General features: G+C 40.9%; 1 protein-coding gene across 3 annotated transcripts in view; it reads left to right on the forward strand.

Moving 5' to 3' along the window:
- FSTL5 (follistatin like 5) overlaps positions 1-18,401 on the forward strand; it is a 322,017-nt gene that overhangs the window by 249,256 nt on the left and 54,360 nt on the right. For all 3 annotated transcript variants that reach the window (XM_068403643.1, XM_068403644.1, XM_068403645.1), the window contains exons 8-9: positions 3,312-3,473; positions 6,253-6,387. In XM_068403643.1, coding sequence (XP_068259744.1) covers positions 3,312-3,473; positions 6,253-6,387 — 297 coding nt within the window. The remainder of the gene's footprint in view (positions 1-3,311; positions 3,474-6,252; positions 6,388-18,401) is intronic.

Raw genomic sequence — 18,401 nt, forward strand, 5'->3', positions numbered from 1 at the left:
GTTATAGACCACCCAACCAAGATGAGCAGGCAGATGAGGCGTTTTACAAGCGGCTGTCAGAAGCCGCCCGGTCGCCGGCCCTTGCACTCGTGGGCGACTTCAACTTGCCAGATGTCTGCTGGAAATACAACATGGCAGAGAGGAAGAAATCTAGGAGGTTCCTCGATTGTGTGGAGGACAACTTTTTCCTTAAGTTCTAGCCTAAGTTCTCTGTTTAACCAGGCCGGTCTTATTCCCCGACGGCTTGTCTTCCTACACATCGGGACAGCCTGCTCCTGAATATTTAGCAATTCCCTTTTGAAGCATGTCCAGCCTTCCTGGACTGTATGCTAAAGGAGCGATCTGTTGTGGGAACAGTGAAGGTAAAGAACCTCGTTTTTGAAAAGACTGTGAAGATCATGCAAGTGGTAAATGAGCCCACTAGAGGAGGGGCCCTTCTTGACCTGTTGTTTGTGAACAGAGAAGGACTAGTGGGAGATGTGAGGGTCGGTGGCCGTCTTGGGAATAGCGACCACGAAATGTTAGAGTTTTCGATAGTGGGGGAAGTAAGGAGGGGCAAGAGCAGAACTTCTGCCTTAGATTTCCGGCAGGCAGACTTTAGCCTGTTTAAGAGGCTGGTGGACCGAGGAAAAAAAGAGAGCCTATTTGCTCTGGAAGAAGGGTCGGGTAACTCAGGAGGTCTATAGGTACGTGGCCAGGTCGTGTAGGGAGAAGATTAGAAGGGCCAAAGCTCAATTAGAACTTGATTTGGCTGCTACGGTCAAAGACAACAAAAAGAGCTTTTACAAATACATCAACAGCAAAAGGAGGGTCAAGGAGAGCCTCCACCACTTGCTGAATGAGGAGGGTAGTGTAGTGTCAGGGGATGAGGAAAAGGCAGAAGTGCTCAATGCCTTCTTTGCCTCGGTCTTTAATGTCAAGATCGGTTGTCCTCAGGAGACTCAGCCCCCAGAGCCTGAAGTTAGGGACGGGGGGCTGTGCGAACCTCCCGTAATGCAGGAGGAGACGGTTAGTGACCTGCTGTGCCAGTTGGACACCCACAAGGCTATGGGCCTGGATGGGATTCACCCCAGAGTAATGAAGGAACTGGCAGATGAACTTGCCAAACCACTCTATTATCTACCAGCAGTCCTGGTTAACTGGAGAAGGTCCAGCTGACTGGAAATTAGCAAATGTAACGCCCATCTACAAGAAGGGTCGGAAGGATGATCCAGGGAACTATAGGCCTGTCAGCCTGACCTCGGTGCCAGGCAAGGTGATGGAACAGATCATCCTGAGTGCCATTACACGGCACATGCAGGACAATCGGGGCATCGGGGCCAGCCAACATGGATTCATGAAAGGCAGGTCCTGCTTGACCAACCTGGTCTCCTTCTGTGACCAAGTGACCCGCTTAGTAGATGAGGGCAGGGCTGTGGATGTAGTCTCTCCAGACTTCAGTAAGGCATTCGACACTGTCTCCCACAGCATCCTCCTGGACAAACTGGCTGCCCGGGGCTTGGATGGGTGGACTCTTTGATGGATTAAAAACTGGCTGGATGGCCAAGCCCAGAGATTGGTGGTGAATGGGGCAAAGTCCAACTGGCGGCCGGTCACTAGCGGTGTTCCCCAGGGCTCAGTTCTGGGGCTGGTGCTGTTCGATATCTTTATAGATGATCTAGACGTAGGGATTGAGTGCACCCTCAGCAAATTTGCAGATGACACCAAGCTGGGTGGGAGTGTCGATCTGCTGGAGGGTAGGAAGACCCTACAGAGGGATCTGGACAGGTTAGATAGATGGGCCGAGACCAACGGCATGAGGTTCAACAAGAACAAGTGCCGGGTCTTTCACTTTGGCCACAACAACCCCATGCAGCTCTACAGGCTGGGGGCAGAGTGGTTAGAGAGCGGCCTGGTGGAAAGAGACCTGGCGGTACTGATCGACAGCCGGCTAAACATGAGGCAGCAGTGTGCCCAGGTGGCCAAGAAGGCCAATGGCAACCTGGCCTCTATTAGGAATAGTGTAGCCAGCCGGTCTAGGGAAGTGATGGTCCCTCTGTACTCGGCACTGGTGAGGCCGCATCTTGAGTACTGTGTTCAGTTCTGGGCCCCGCACTTCAAGAAAGATGTTGAGGTGTTGGAGCGAGTCCAGAGGAGGGCGACCAAGCTGGTGAAGGGTCTGGAGGGTCTGACCTACGAGGAACGGCTGAGGGAGCTGGGGTTGTTTAGCCTGGAGAAGAGGAGGCTCAGAGGTGACCTTATTGCAGTCTACAACTACCTGAAGAGAGGTTGTAGTGAAGTGGGAGTTGGCCTCTTCTCCCGGGCAGCTAGCAATAGGACAAGAGGACACAGCCTCAAGCTTCGCCAGGGGAGGTTCAGGTTGGACATTAGGAAGAATTTCTTTACAGAAAGGGTTATTAGACATTGGAATGGGCTGCCCAGGGAGGTGGTGGAGTCACCATCTCTGGATGTGTTTAAGAAAAGACTGGACATGGCACTTAGTGCCATGGTCTAGTCAACAGGGTGGTGTCAGGGCAACGGTTGGACTCGATGATCCCTGAGGTCTCTTCCAACCTGGCTGATTCTGTGATTCTGTGATTCTGTAATGTGCCCTTGTGGTAAAGGTGGTGAATGGTACCCTGGGCACAGGAGCTTCTGTCTGAACATCAGGAAACAGTTTTTTTACTGTGAGTGTGAATGAGCACTGGCACAGGTTGCCCAGAGAGATTGCAGAGTCTCCCCCTTGGAGATATTCTAAAATCTAGATATGGTCCTGGGCAACTGGCTCTACGTGGGCCTGGCTTCAGCAGAGAGGCTGGACGAGATGACATCCAGAGGTCCATTTCAACTTCAGCCGTTATGTGGGTTTGTGATTACATGTTTTATAAAGGTAAAATGGATTGCTGATAGGTGTTTTGGAGAGAGGGGAAAGGTGGAGATGAAAGTTTTAAAACATTTGTGAAATAATACAATTACAATCTCTGCTCATCACCTCATAACTTATTGGTTGTACATTATTCATATATTATAAAGAAATTTAAGGAAAAATAAAAATCTTATTACTCAACTCCAAACCATTGAATTAGAATTCAGGCTTGTTTCATTGATGCCACAGGCAGTGAAAAGAGGTTTTTCTCACAGAACATTCTGCTTCATAAATTCACTGTGACAGAGTTCAGCATTGAATGTCACTGAATATGTGCCTAATACCACATCTGTGTGTTGCACTGGTATATATAGCTGCAGGAGTGTTTAGAATTGCTTATAATTGTTTTTCTTAAAATGAAGATAATACTCTTCTCCACTGAATTATAATTGTATCCTGCCTTTAGTTCCACCAGTCATCCGAGTCTATCCAGAGAGCCAGGCAAGGGAGCCAGGTGTGACAGCTAGCCTTCGGTGCCATGCTGAAGGTATTCCCAACCCACAACTTGATTGGCTGAAGAACGGAATTGATATCACTCCGAAGTTATCCAAACAGCTAACTCTTCAAGGTAAAGGGGCATACTTATTGTTTTCTACAGGTTGCGAATACTTTATCAGTGCATCCTTTCCAATACTAGCTGTCCTTCTTACATAGTTTTAACCAAGGGTTGAAGTCTATACTAAAACATTTCAGATGTTACTCTCCAAGACACACATCTTCTCTGTTTTTTCTTTATTAGATTAATTAGAATATTGGCTAGAATACTTAGAATATTAGAATAATGGTTGTACTTACTGGCAGGACTACCAGTAAATTCCGCTATGCTCTTCTCTATTCAAAAATGTGTAGTTTCAGGGTAGAGCAAGCAGCCCAAGACCCAGTCCCAACCCAGCATTAGAATTTGTCACTACAACTATATTAATGCCATTCAATGAGTATTCAACACTAATATTTAAATTGGGAAGCAATGCTTTTTTCTAGTGCATTGTTGTTAATCTAGTCATTTTTCATGAGTCCAGATTTAAATTTCAATGAGAACATGGACCAAACTTTACCTTTGCTGCAGCTCAGTTGAAAAGAGACATTTTTTGACTGATAAGAATCTCAGTGAGACTCAGTGACCTGATGGTGGAAAGGACAGGAGAAATACCTGAAATGGATGTGTTGTTTTCTGAGGGGTATCAGCAAACCTCCAGGGGAGTGCAAAGCTCCTGCACAAAAGAAACAACTAAAGGAACAACAAAGAAATCAACGATAAAGCCCAGTTTATGGGGAACGAAAGGCTGGAAAGCTGCCCTGTGGAAAGGGATCTGGGGGTTCTGGTCGACAGCAAGTTGAACGTGAGCCAGCAGTGTGCCCTGACAGCCAAGAGGGCCAACCATGTCCTGGAGTGCATCAAGCATAGTATTGCTAGCCAGTTGAGGGAGTTGATCGTCCCACTCTGCTCTGCACTGGTGAGGCCTCACCTTGAGTACTGTGTGCAGTTTTGGGCGCCACAGTATAAAAAGGACATGAAGATACTAAAGAGTGTCCAGAAGAGAGCCAAAAAGATGGTGAAGGGTTTAGAGGGGAAGCCGTATGATGAGTGGCTGATGTCACTAGGTCTGTTCAGCCTGGAGAAGAGAAGACTGAGGGGAGACCTCATTGCAGTCTACAATTTCCTCACAAGGGGAAGTTGAGGAGTAGGCGTTGACCTCTTCACCCTGGTGACCAGTGACAGAACTCGAGGGAATGGCAGGAAGATATGCCAGGGGAGGTTTAGGTTGGATATTAGGAAAGGGTTCTTCACCCAGAGGGTGGTGGAGCACTGGAACAGGCTCCCCAGGGAATCAGTCATGGTGCCAAGCCTGACAGCATTCAAGAAGCATTTGGACAATGCCCTCAGACACATAGGTGTCTGAGACAGGAGTTGGACTCGATGATTCTTGTGGGTCCCTTCCAACTCAGGACATTCTATGTTTCTATGAATCTTCAGGGCTCAACAAGTTCAATTAATCTGCCCAGCACCCTGCCCAGCACAAAACCGTCTAGCTTCTGCAGTCCTTCTGGTGATTTTTGATCAGCCATAGAAAAAAATATCTCATGCTGCCAGTGTTCCCTTCAAAACCTTCTCTCATTCATCTGCAAAACCAGGATGTGTATTAGGGTAGGACAGCAATCAGGCTGCAGTGTAAGAAACAGTGGGACAGCCACACAACGAATGCTTCTCTGAAGAGAGTCTTACCTTCCCTGTAGGTGTCATAGCCCTCTGTTTTTTCATGCCCCTCTCTTCTGGATGTATGTGAACAATTGCCTTGCAGAAACACTTTCTGCTATGAGTAGTAGGTGGTGGACTCCTCTTCCATAGCAGCATTCTGTTAATTTCTCATGCAGGGATTTGAGTGGATTTTTTTCCCCTCACCTCTGTATTATATATTGATGATAAATAAATAAGAATGGCTCTTCTCTAGGCAAAATACATTTAATTCCATTTTCTTGAATATACTTATTTGAAATAAAATTTTGAAAATCTCGTTGCATTTTCCCTGAGTTTTTCTCGAGTTAAACTATCTATTCCTTAGCTTCAAGCAAAAGATGGTCTAGAAGGAGTATTACACCATAACCCAGTGCCTCTTCTAGTCCATATTTTAGAATACTTACAAAGCTGGTTTTATAAAATAGACCTTACAGTTGAACAAGCATGCTATACTTAAAATGCAATGAATCATTGGTCACATCATTATTCACATCACATTATTTAAAAGACCTTTGCCTGTGAAACCTGAATTGTTTGTTGACATTCCTACTCAAGCTGACGCACAACTTCTCAAGCAATTTCCATAGACTGCTACATTGATGTAGGTGTAAAATTCCAATGCACCTGTTTTTTCTGTTGTTACACTGCATTCACATAAAACAAAACCAGGTGCCTCTGGTTACTAGAAACTATAATTGTATTAAAATTATTCTTTACGTTGAAATTTTAGCCCATTATGTTCCATGGAAACCTGGGTTATTTTGCGTAAAGCCAGTAACAGTGTCAGGTGACCAAATGCAACATAATAAAAACGTAATATTTACTTCATTTAAAAGGCAAACATAGTCATTTAAACATGTATAAACCCTCAGATTTGTATTTGTCTCTGAAGTGCAAAATCAGCTGAGGTATTCCGGATATCTGTGAGATGAATAATAGTGTACGTAATTCACTAGCCAGTTGAATACCTTTGGATTAGTTTGGCATACTTCCAAGTTATGAACTCAGGAATGAAAATGGTTTAATTAGTATGAGCTGAGAAAGCCTTCTGAATGTATAATCTGAAAGCATTGTAGCATGTCTGCATGTTGAATGTTTCCTCTCCTTTCAGCAAATGGCAGTGAGGTTCACATTAGCAATGTGCGTTATGAAGATACAGGAGCATATACTTGTATTGCAAAGAATGAAGCAGGGGTGGATGAAGACATTTCTTCTCTTTTTGTAGAAGATTCTGCTCGAAAGACCCGTAAGTACTATGAGAGGTATAAAAATACATGTAGCCCTCACTTAAACATTAAATCACTATTAAAAACTGTGAAACATTAAATAAATTAAAATTAGTATGTGTAGATAACATTAAAAAAAAGAGAAAGTTTAAATAATGGTATCTAAGAGGCACCAAAGGCAGTGTGCATAATCTGAAGTTTATTTAGAAGTAAAATGAAATCTCAGATTCATTCTGTGAATTGAGATATTTTTCATATCGCTGTTAAATTTGGATAGTTTCCTTATGATAGATTTGTTGCATATGAAGGGAATATGAAGGGAAAAGGGAACTGGATGCCTAAACAAGGCAAAGCAATAGTCCTAGTGTGTTTTCTGCAGTTGATGGGGGTATGGGAGGCAGACCTTTGCCAGTCTTTCTTCTTGCGTGTTCTTGAGATATACCAAGAGTCAAACTTGGGGTTCATGACATGAGTGTGAACACATGACTTGATCTCACGTGCTGGAGTGCTCAGCAGTTCCAGATCTGTCCAGCCTGCCCATGCTCTCTTGTACTTGGATAACTGTGGCTCTCCAGAAATGTGAAGCAACAGTGACCACATTCACTTGCTAAGCTGGGAGCTCAGTGTGATGCTTTACCCTCTGTTGAATGGTAGTGGGTCTTATAAACCCTGTTCGCCTATTATTTCTCTGCCTTGATACTTCTTTCCCCTTCTCTTTCTCTCCTCTGCTCAGAAAAATCCATTCCTGAGTTTACACTTCACCTGGTTTTGCTTTTTTGTTGTGTTTTTTTCTTTTAAATCTGTTACTTTAATGAATACTATATATTCATTAGAATTATATCTAGTAAAATGATAGTTATTTTACTAGTGAGTCTGATTGCATTAACTTAGGGCGTTCCTGTTTATCTAGAAGCTTATTCAGCAGTGACGAATACTTGACAGAAGGTACTAGAGGCAGAATTAGTAGCACTGCAAGTCTGCCTGACATTTCCTGTCATAAGACACTGAGTTCAGTTATGTATAGGTTTATTAAGCTTTAAACATTTCAGAGGATATCTTCCATGCAGGAAAATTTTATACTCCAAATGTTACTATCTTTACTTAGCTGCTTTCAGTAATACCAATTATAACTGTCATTTCAAAAGTCTTAACGTGTTATTTTTAAGTGTCATGAAAATGACTGCCCAGACATTTCTGAGAAGGCAGCTGAGGATAAATAAGTTGTTTGATCACGCTGAATTTCTAGTAATCTGGTGATATGAAGTACCTCGGTCACCTCTATTTGCCTTTTGCAGTCTGTGAAAAATGTTGTGAATGTTGCCAAATTACAAAACCCGACAAACTAGAATTTTTTTAGGCTTGGTTAAGACTTGTTTGACCTTAACAATGGAATTTTTATATCCAACTGTCCAGTTTCCAAGTATTTTAGTTACATAATTGTTGTGTCCTCTGCAGACCTGATCTGCAGTGATTATTCAGGAATAGCCACACCTATGCAAAATACCATTTTCAGGAATTGTAATGTGATCTAATAATTTTAGATAAGCTAACTTTACAGGATTTGCAAAGCACATGCTATGCCATGAACACTGCTTGCAACAAATGCTTTAAAACCTGCTGGCAATAAATTGTTATGATGACTACTGGTGTCATGAAAGATGTAAATGAAGGAAGACAGAATATAAACCGAATTATTTCTAAGATAATATGTTCAAAAGACACAGTCTCCTTCCTTCCTATAAAAATAATTTACTCTTCAAGTTCTGTGTTGTATGTTGAAGGGTGGCATTTTACCATTGTGTTCATTGGTGTCTGAACATGGTTTCCTAAAAATTGGTAGATGTGTAAATACGCATATAATCCATAGGTGCATAATTGTATCATTCAAATATAAGTGCAACAGATATTTACATGAGATGCTTACTCTGGTATTCTGATTCGCTTACCTTGGCTCAGAAACACATATTTGTACATTCAAGAAGACTAAGTTACATACTAATAAAAAAAGGCAATTACTATCAATATCAGTATAAAAACTACATGAATAAGCTGCCTTTGCAGGTACAAAATTGTATAGATACTGTTTAGATAAATGCTTCTGTTTAAAAAAGAAAAAAGTTCCTATACAGGGAGGAGTTGCTAGCATTAGAAAACTCAAATTAAGAGTAGAAGGGCTTTATTATTAACTCTTCTCTGCTTGTTTTTATATTTCTCCCGAAACACTGGTTCACACAGCAAATGAGGGATTATTAGGGAAGAAAATGACATGGGTAAAACCACCTGGATAGAACAGTGGGCCTTTGTTTCCCCACTGACACATTTTAAACACGGTGTAACCACTACTTTAATTTAAAGCCTGCTGATTAGGTCACATGTTACATTCTAAAGATCTCTGGTGATGTAAAGTGATTTCATATGATCTGATATAAACTACACCTGTCATAGATGACATTTTTATAAATAATTTTACTTTTATCCTCCTTTAAGAGAATAAAGCAGACATGTTTATTTTTTTAATCTATTATTTTTTCCTTACTGGAGTACTCCATTCTGGAAATCTTAGGATATTGATTTGAACAAAAGTAGAACAGGCTCTCACTAGCTTGTCAGTTAATATGGGCTTGTCTACTTCTTAAATGTCACACAAGGTAAAAATCATAGCAAAATAAAAGCATTTCAGAACATTGAGTTGATTGTCTATTGAGAGGGTAGTGAGAACTTTTACAGTGGAGCTCTAAAATATAAACTATAATTGCTCTGCATTGAATATGACAGTAATTTTATAAGTCACATAATGAATGCAGAACACAGTTCCATTTTTACCAGTGTATGTATTTTATTTCCTAGAAAGTTTAATAGTTAAAGGAAATGTTCACTTTTATACTTATCTGACCCATTATTTATATGCATATGAAAGCTTTTGGTTTTTAATGTTACTTTGCATAATAACCTAAATTTTTGGTAGTTATCTGTGGAATCACCTTTTCAACACATCCCAAATTTGTTATGCGGAAAACTCAGTACAGTGCTTTGAGAAAAATTTAATATATGTAGCAGAAAGGGCAGGGCTAGCTCATTCCCTTGGGGATGGGTAGTGTAAACAGCTCCTGAGAGAAAATCTTATATTTTCCAGCACCTCTGCCTAAGTTAAAACCAGTGCCATTATGAATAAATAGATTTTTTTAAATAATAAGAGAAGCTTTCCTTCACCTGTGTGCCTAAAAATGTTAGCAGATTGCTAGGTTTTCAAAATTCACAACATTGATTACAGAGGCATCTAATGCATATGTCTGTATTATAAACAGAGAAGAATTAGAGTGACAAACCTATACAGAATTATGCGAAGTGTGATGCTAGTAGCAAAAATAAAAATATATAATGTAGAGTATGACTTAGGGGTCCCAGGGCATTGTTTATTTTAAAGTTTCCAGTTTCAGAAATTTGGATTCCAGTTCCCAAAAAAAGTCAATATGCTTTAATGATAATGATTCATCATCAAGATGGTAATTTGAGGTGGAAGTGAATGGAAAATACTGTGAAAGTGCTTTGTCATCCAGATCTGCTCAGTAGATGCCAACACTGAACAATGAACCATTGTTCTGTCACACATAGGTAAAATTTTTAATAATGGATGACATTATTAAAGAATAATAAAGAACTAACAAGAATATTGTGGCCTCTGTCCTGGTTTCATTGGGATTTGGCTTCAGTTTGTGGCCAGCCATGGTGATCAGGGCCATTAGCAGCTAAACCCAGGGCAGCTGACCCAGGCAGGCCTACAGATGTATTCTGTATCATTGACATCAAGTTCACTATAAAAGAGAGAGCTTGCTGGGAAGAGGGAGGGGTTTTTCCTGCTCTCCTTGCCTCTCCTCCCTTCTCCCTCTTCATCGTTTCCAATGATTGCTATTCCTGGAGCAACTTGCTGGTGCTCTGTAGATAATTATAGTTTTGTCTCTTTTGTGTTGTCATTTATATTGATTTCATTAAATCTGTTTAACTTCAACCTACAAGTCTCCCTCCTTTTCAGAATTCCCTTTCTCATTTGGGGAAGGGACAATGGGTGATAGGACAATGTTTATTGTTTAGTCCTCGGTGCAGGCTAAACAAAGATGGCCTCTTCTTAGCACATCAGCCTTTTACAATGTGCACTAAAAGTAAAACTTCTGAAAATATGTTTTCGTTTTGGCCTTCTCAGGTGAGAGGAATTACATTATTTTCTTTAAAATACCTTAACTTCAGCATTGGATTTTGCTAGTTAACTCATTCCGTAGCTGAAATTCTATATACTTAACATCTGTGTCCAAATGCATGCACACATTTTGCTAGATTTGTGACATTGTAATGGAAATTTTTAGTTTATAATACCTATGTAAACATCTGTTAAAAGTATTGGTGATAAATGCCTGGTGCTGTCTGTTATCAGATCCTGTTTAATTCCTCTGATGTCGACTAATTAGATTGAAACATTCCATTATTGCTATCAGTCTCAAACAACAGTTTTTTTTTTTTTCTTTTAATTTTTAATGTTTCTGCTAATATACTATGGCCACTCCTGAAAGAGACATTAGAAGGAAAACATGATTTTACTCATGTTAAAAAAGCTATAGTAATTTTACTGAAAGCTTCTTACAGCACAATCTGGGACTTGATATTGGTGGTTCATGCAATGAGATTATCACTAGGACATACTGCAATGAAAATAATAATTTCTTCAGTGTTTGACACAGTAAAAATCTCCAAGCAATAGGTGATTTATGTAGTGGGTGGACACTTCTTGGGAGTTAGGTAGAGTTCTGAAGATGCCATTCGCACTCAGTAGACCCAGGCTTTAGGACTACCAGAACAGAGTAGATTCTCAATGTAACTGCTTTTTCTTTGCTCCATGGGCTTTTGTGGATGTGAAAGTGAGGATAACTTTCTTCTTGTGCTCTTGGCTCTTCTTGGCTCCTTGAGAGGTCCTCCAAGTAGCATCCAGGGAAAGGTAGGTAAGGAGGAATAAGACTGAGTAAAATTTAAGAAGTGAAAGAGACCTGGGGAGAGGGACAATGGAAGAGGCCAATGATGTGAGGAAGAAAGGGAGGACACAGGCAGCAAGAGGTGGAAGACAACAGGTTAGTGAGAACACTTAAACACTGAAGGAGAAAGAATGGGAGGAGAAAGGGATGGGAGCACAAGGGCAAAATGATGTCTTAAAAGCTACATAATAATCCTCTGTAAGGTGTGGAGTTGTATCCAGGAGTATCTAGTCACTTTCATGTCTTGTCATTAAATTTCTGTGGTCACACAGCAACGGTGTAAGTCTTATACTGCTGCTCCTTTTTAATCCACACTACTTCTAGTACCAATTAAAACAAATAAGGGAGATATAAGAGAAGACTGAACTTTCTATGTTTCTAAAGTGGAACATTTTATTTAACTTGCCTTTTTAAGTAAGACAGCATATTGGAGTATAAATGAATATTAAAGGAAAATCTGCAAACATGAAAAAAAATAGTCAAAAGAAGGTTTGTAGGTAGAAACAGTCTATAGTGTGAGATAATTTTGATAGCATTTCTTTATCTAGTTGTTCATGTATCATTTTGACCACCTCTGACAGAAAATAGTTGGTTTCCCTGTTCTAAGTGTCTAAATGCAGTTTTACTAATTAAACTATCAGTAATTCTTCTTCAGGCTTTGAAGTATGCTGCTTCTATATCAGACCTGAAGAATGGCTTGTGTGTGTGAAAGTTTATCTGCTTTTTCCAACATTATCAATTGCTGCAGAGCCAGTTGTGAAGAGCCTGACTCCGTCTTCTTGAGAACCTCTGTGTAGGTGTTGGAAGGTTACTATTAGGCGCCCGCAAAGCCTTGTCCTCTCCAGGCTGAATGAGCCTGCTTCTCCCATTAATTTTCTTCCTGGTATGCATATATTTTATAATGTGGTCTTTGTTCTGCCGCCTTCTTCGCAGCGGGACCTTGCCTGAGAATTTTTAGATTTTCTAATCTCTGTTGGAAAAGCTATATTGTAATCTGAGAATATTCATCCTTAAGATGAAAGTAAATGTTTCATGAAAATGCTCTACTGTAACTGAAACTACTTATGATCCTTATGATATTTAATACAAATGTGAAATGATTTTTTTTGCTTTTCCCACTAGATATTAGTCTTTTCTGTATTAGCATCCTAGATTCATAAAGAAAACAAAAATTCTAATTACCTCTGTATTTCTTGTGTCTTCTTTATAGGCTTATATACCTTTTCAGAACATTTATTTTAAAGTATCATGACTTTCATAGTCAACAAGAGCCATGCAGCATGTACAGTGGATAGATCTGTACATCCTACTCCTACAACAGTAGCATCTAAAATATTTCTGAATGCAAGAACTGTGCTGTTTAATTCTTTAGAGACTGGAGACTCTTTTTGTGCTGTGAATTCCATTTCCCCTCAAGTTTGCAGTTAAAGCTATTGAGAATGAGATAGCTGGTCTGGGTGATAGCTGGATAACCCCTGCAGAGACTGGCAAAAACATTCTGGGGATCAACAACCTGGTCTAAATCTCATTGAAGACAGCAAAGTCTCTCCTACCGTCATGCTCTTCTAATAAAACCTGAGACAACTCTGCTGTGTTGGAAGGAGTCTCAGGTGTAATAGCATTCGTAATACACGTAGTAGTTTAAAATCTGGTTTTGGTTTCATTCCAATGTAGTTTGATTTTTCAGAACAGGTATTTCATGTATTCTTATATTTAAGCATGATGGAAGTCTTTCATCTGACTCTAATCTATCTTCTGCATTTCACAAGACATTAAATTGCATCCTGTCCTGCCTGAATACAGATCTAATGCTTTGTCTGCCTGAAGCGTATCCTCTCAGAAATGCATTTACCTGAGTTAGAGACACAAAGAGTCAGAGAATCCCTCATTTCTCTTTGTATTTTGCTTTACTAATTAATCAGTTTTGCTAATATAGAATAGTGCTTAGTTTCCATTTTGAAGTCAGTTTTTCCTTCGGTTTCCTCCTTTGAGTCTCATTTTGATATTTGCTGGGAGGCCTACTCAGCCAGCTATCCTCAGTCCAGGGGGTTCCTCCAGTGCATTGATGATAACTTTCTGATGCAAATGGTGGATGAGCCAACCAGGAGAGGAGTGCTGCTGGATCTTATCCTCACTAACAAGGAGGGTCTGGTTGAAGCGGTGAAGGTTGAGGGCAGCCTTGGTTGTAGTGACCATGAGATGGTAGAGTTCAGGATCTCATGTGGCAGGAACAGAATAGCTAGCAGAATCACAACCCTGGACTTCAGGAGGGCCAACTTTGGCCTTTTCAAGCAATTGCTAGGGGAAATCCCACGGGACAGGGTACTAGAAGGTAAGGGGGCCCAAGATAGTTGGTTAGCATTCAAGGACTGCTTCTTCCGAGCTCAAGATCAGAGCATCCCAGCAGGTAGGAAGTCAAGGAAGGGTACCAGGAGACCTGCATGGTTAAACAGCGAACTGCTAGGCAAGCTCAAGTGGAAGAAGAGGGTGTACAGATCATGGAAGGAGGGGCTGGCCACTTGGGAGGAATATAAGTCTATTGTCAGAGGATGTAGGGAGGCAATTAGGAAAGCTAAGGCCTCCTTGGAATTAAACCTTGCAAGAGAGGTCAAGGACAACAGAAAGAGCTTCTTCAAATACATTGCAGGTAAAGCCAACACTAGAGGCAATGTAGGCCCACTGATGAATGAGGTGGGGGCCCTGGAGACAGAGGATAAAAAGAAGGCGGAGTTACTGAATGCCTTCTTTGCCTCTGTCTATACTGCTGGAGGTTGTCCTGAGGAGCCCCGGACCCCTGAGGCCCCAGAAGAAGTCAGGATAGAGGAGGAGTCTGTCTTGGTTGATGAGGGCTGGGTCAGGGACCAATTAAGCAACCTGGACGTCCATAAATCCATGGGCCCTGATGGGATGCACCCGCGGGTGCTGAGGGAGCTGGCGGAAGTCATTGCTAGGCCACTCTCCATCATCTTTGCTAAGTCGTGGGCAACGGGAGAGGTGCCTGAGGACTGGAGGAAAGCGAAAGTCACTCCAGTCTTCAAAAAGGGCAAGAAGAAGGACCCGGGTAACTATAGACAGGTCAGCCTCGCCTCCATCCCCGGAAAGGTGATGGAGCAACTTGTTCTTGGTGCTGTCTCTAGGCACATCAAGGATAGGGGGATCATTAGGGGCAGTCAACATGCCTTCACCAAGGGGAAGTCATGCTTAACCAACTTGATAGCCTTTTATGAGGACGTAACCCGGTGGATGGTAAAGCTGTGGATGTGGTCTATCTCGATTTCAGGAAAGCGTTTGACACGGTCTCCCACAGCATCCTCGCAGCTAAACTGAGGAAGTGTGGTCTGGATGATCGGGTAGTGAGGTGGATTGTGAACTGGCTGAAGGAAAGAAGCCAGAGAGTGGTGGTCAATGGGACAGAGTCCAGTTGGAGGCCTGTGTCTAGCGAAGTCCCTCAAGGGTCGGTACTGGGACCAGTACTATTCAATATATTCATTAATGACTTGGATGAGGGAATAGAGTGCACTGTCAGCAAGTTCGCTGATGACACAAAACTGGGAGGAGTGGCTGACACAACGGAAGGCTGCGCAGCCATTCAGAGAGACCTGGACAGGCTGGAGAGTTGGGCGGGGAGAAATTTAATGAAATATAACAAGGGCAAGTGTAGAGTCCTGCATCTGGGCAAGAACAACCCCATGTACCAGTACAAGTTGGGGGCAGACCTGTTGGAGAGCAGCGTAGGGGAAAGGGACCTGGGGGTCCTAGTGGACAGCAGGATGACCATGAGCCAGCAGTGCGCCCTTGTGGCCAAGAAGGCCAATGGCATCCTGGGGTGTATTAGAAGGGGTGTGGTCAGCAGGTCGAGAGAGGTTCTCCTCCCCCTCTACTCTGCCCTGGTGAGGCCGCATCTGGAATATTGTGTCCAGTTCTGGGCCCCTCAGTTCAAGAAGGAAAGGGAACTGCTAGAGAGAGTCCAGTGCAGAGCCATGAAGATGATTAAGGGAGTGGAACATCTCCCTTATGAGGAGAGGCTGAGGGAGCTGGGTCTCTTTAGCTTAGAGAAGAGGAGACTGAGGGGTGACCTCATTAATGTTTATAAATATGTAAAGGGCAAGTGTCATGAGGATGGAGCCAGGCTCTTCTCAGTGACATCCCTTGACAGGACAAGGGGCAATGGGTGCAAGCTGGAACACAGGAGGTTCCACATAAATATGAGGAAGAACTTCTTTACAGTGAGGGTGACCGAACACTGGAACAGGCTGCCCAGAGAGGTTGTGGAGTCTCCTTCTCTGGAGACATTCAAAACCCACCTGGACGCGTTCCTGTGTGATATGGTCTAGGCAATCCTGCTCCGGCAGGGGGATTGGACTAGATGATCTTTCGAGGTCCCTTCCAATCCCTAACATTCTGTGATTCTGTAATTCTGTGATTTTTTTCTCCAATAAATTGACCTCTTAGAATTCTTGCCCTATGAATATACCATTGTTAAATATTGTTTACTTTCTCTCACACACGCTAAATAGAAGTTTCTCATAATAAGACAGTTACCACTGGTCTCAGAAGGTCTCTTTACCTTGAGGATTGTAATTGGTTTTGGTACAGTTTTCTTAAAAAATGGGAACTCCTCTTAGCAGAAGCAAATGTATTATTTGTTTCTTTAATGTTCTGAAGAGAGAAATACATATTTGGCAACATTTTACCTCCAAATCCACTGATCCCTTTCACTTTTATGCATTAGTATCAACAGTGGAAATTTATGTTTCTTTGTTTATCTGCCATGTGCCCTATATCCTGTCAGGCCTCACTTTCCCAATCCCGCTCTTCCCATCTGTCTGAGCCCCCACAGTATAGACATAGTCTGCATTATTTTTCCCTAGATGTCTAAATTTGCATTTGGCTATATCAAAATGTAATTTATTTTAGACGTGTACTTGACGAAGTAATTCGATCAACTTTGAAACTCTGTTATTTATCATAAGAGGTAATTCTCAACTTTTTAGGAAATTATTTTATGTTTGTTTACAGATCATTGATGAAAATGGTTAAGACAAGACTCACTAACCGTTGCTCTGGACACATTCCAGCACTGCCTTCTTCACCTTTTACTGATGATTTAACCATGAAAACTACTTTTTTTTTTCAGATTAATCAGTTTGACAGTTTTAATTCAATTAACATGTAGTTTACTACTATTGTAGAACTCTAATATTCAATCAGAATATTCCATGGTAACAAATCAGATGTTTAGCAAAATTCTGGGTGACATCTACATGAATTTTTACATTACCAAACTTATAATTGCATCAAAGAATATAATCAGGTTTGTTTGAGAAGACCTGGTTTCCATTAAAGTGTATTAGCTGACCTATAATTATATTTTCGTCCTTTGATTTCTGGCTGAATTGAATTCTGTGCGAGTGTTGTATATTCTTGTGTCTGGGACATATACCCCAGTCTAACTAGCCTGCAGCTACTTGCGTTATTAAGTTTCAGGGAGCTGGGGACCTATTAGAGGAATATGTAGTGGTACTCCTCTTGAACTTTATGATATATTCTGAAATTTATTCAAAACTAATAGCACTAGACCAAACATTCAAAACAACTTTTAGCAAGTATTCTTATGTACTTCATTTGGGGCTGGTTATTTTAAATGTTCGTCTTGACTACACACCATTTACCTTCTTTTTTGCTCCTTTGTGAGGCAGAAAGTATTTAATCAGCCCGTTTTCAATTATTACCCTGCTTCTGTGCAAATACAAGACAAAAATTTTTATAGAAGAATGTTGTCAGTGGAACGTTAAAAAAATAAAATCTGGTTGATATTAGCACAATTTAAACCTTGAGTAGCTCTGGTATCAGAATGCTTTTCTTCTAACTTTAGCAGCCATTTGTGGTGATTTCCAGGGCCTTTGCTGCTGCATTGGTGTAAAGGAATATTAAGCTGCTGGAAATTCTTCTATTAGCACAAAAATGGGATGTTAAGTTAACTAACACTACTACTTTTCTTAAAGACAGCTATTTCTCTCTTTTTGTAAACAGGATCTTTATTCTAGCACTCCAGCTTCTCTGCAGGAACTGATAAAAGTGGCTTTTCATTTTCTAGCTTGCAGTACATCCAGACGCATGTTAAGGAACTCTCAAATCTTTTATTAACTGATTGCTTTCTCCTCCATACTACTGGATTTAGCAGCATTTAAAACATGCGCACACAAATTGACAGCTGCACTGCAGATTTATGTTGATGACTCCCTTCGATAATCATGAACACAGATTTGGATCAACCCAACTCCTAGAAGCTATAAGGCAAACCAATATCATCAGCTTGCTCTTGTTGAAACACTGTGTGGAAGCTGAGGAATTTAAATATAGAACAAAGATAATTTGTCAGTGTATCTTGACAATGTATTTATGAGAAAGGTTGAGTGGGCAAGATGTTACTGCCTTTTTTGTTGATACAAAGTATAATAGTAATCACAAATAGAGGAAGAAGAAACGGCAACTTCCATCTGTGGGATGTATTTATTTATTTATTTATGATACATTCAGGTAGTATTAGGACCAATAGAAGTGATCCAAATTTCAAATTTTAGTCAAAGTAATGTTAGCTGAATATAGAATATAATGCATAGCTAAGTAGGACAAATAAATGTTTTGTGAGCTTAAAAAAGATAGGAAGGAAAAGTTATACTAGCATGGAAATATTTAATTGAGATAATGGAATAGAGTATATCAGTGTAATCTACAGATCTAAAGAAGAAAATCTGACAGTAGATAAAACAGGAAAATAAAAAAGATGATCATCAAAGACAAGGAAATATTTTCAGGGGTGATTTTCAGATACTTAAAATTCTTATCTTCACTACTAGTAAAATATTTTAAAGTAAAATAACTTTGAAAATACATTTTTTCTCAGTTCTGCTTTGGTTTCCTCTCTGTTTCAACTTAGCATAATCCTATCAAACTGGAGTCATAGATCATGAAAACATGTGCTGTTCATTTAAAGCTAAACAGTTCTGTGGGTT

The sequence above is a fragment of the Nyctibius grandis genome, chromosome 6 (genome assembly GCF_013368605.1).
Source record: "Nyctibius grandis isolate bNycGra1 chromosome 6, bNycGra1.pri, whole genome shotgun sequence".
Classification (NCBI taxonomy): Eukaryota; Metazoa; Chordata; class Aves; order Nyctibiiformes; family Nyctibiidae; genus Nyctibius; species Nyctibius grandis.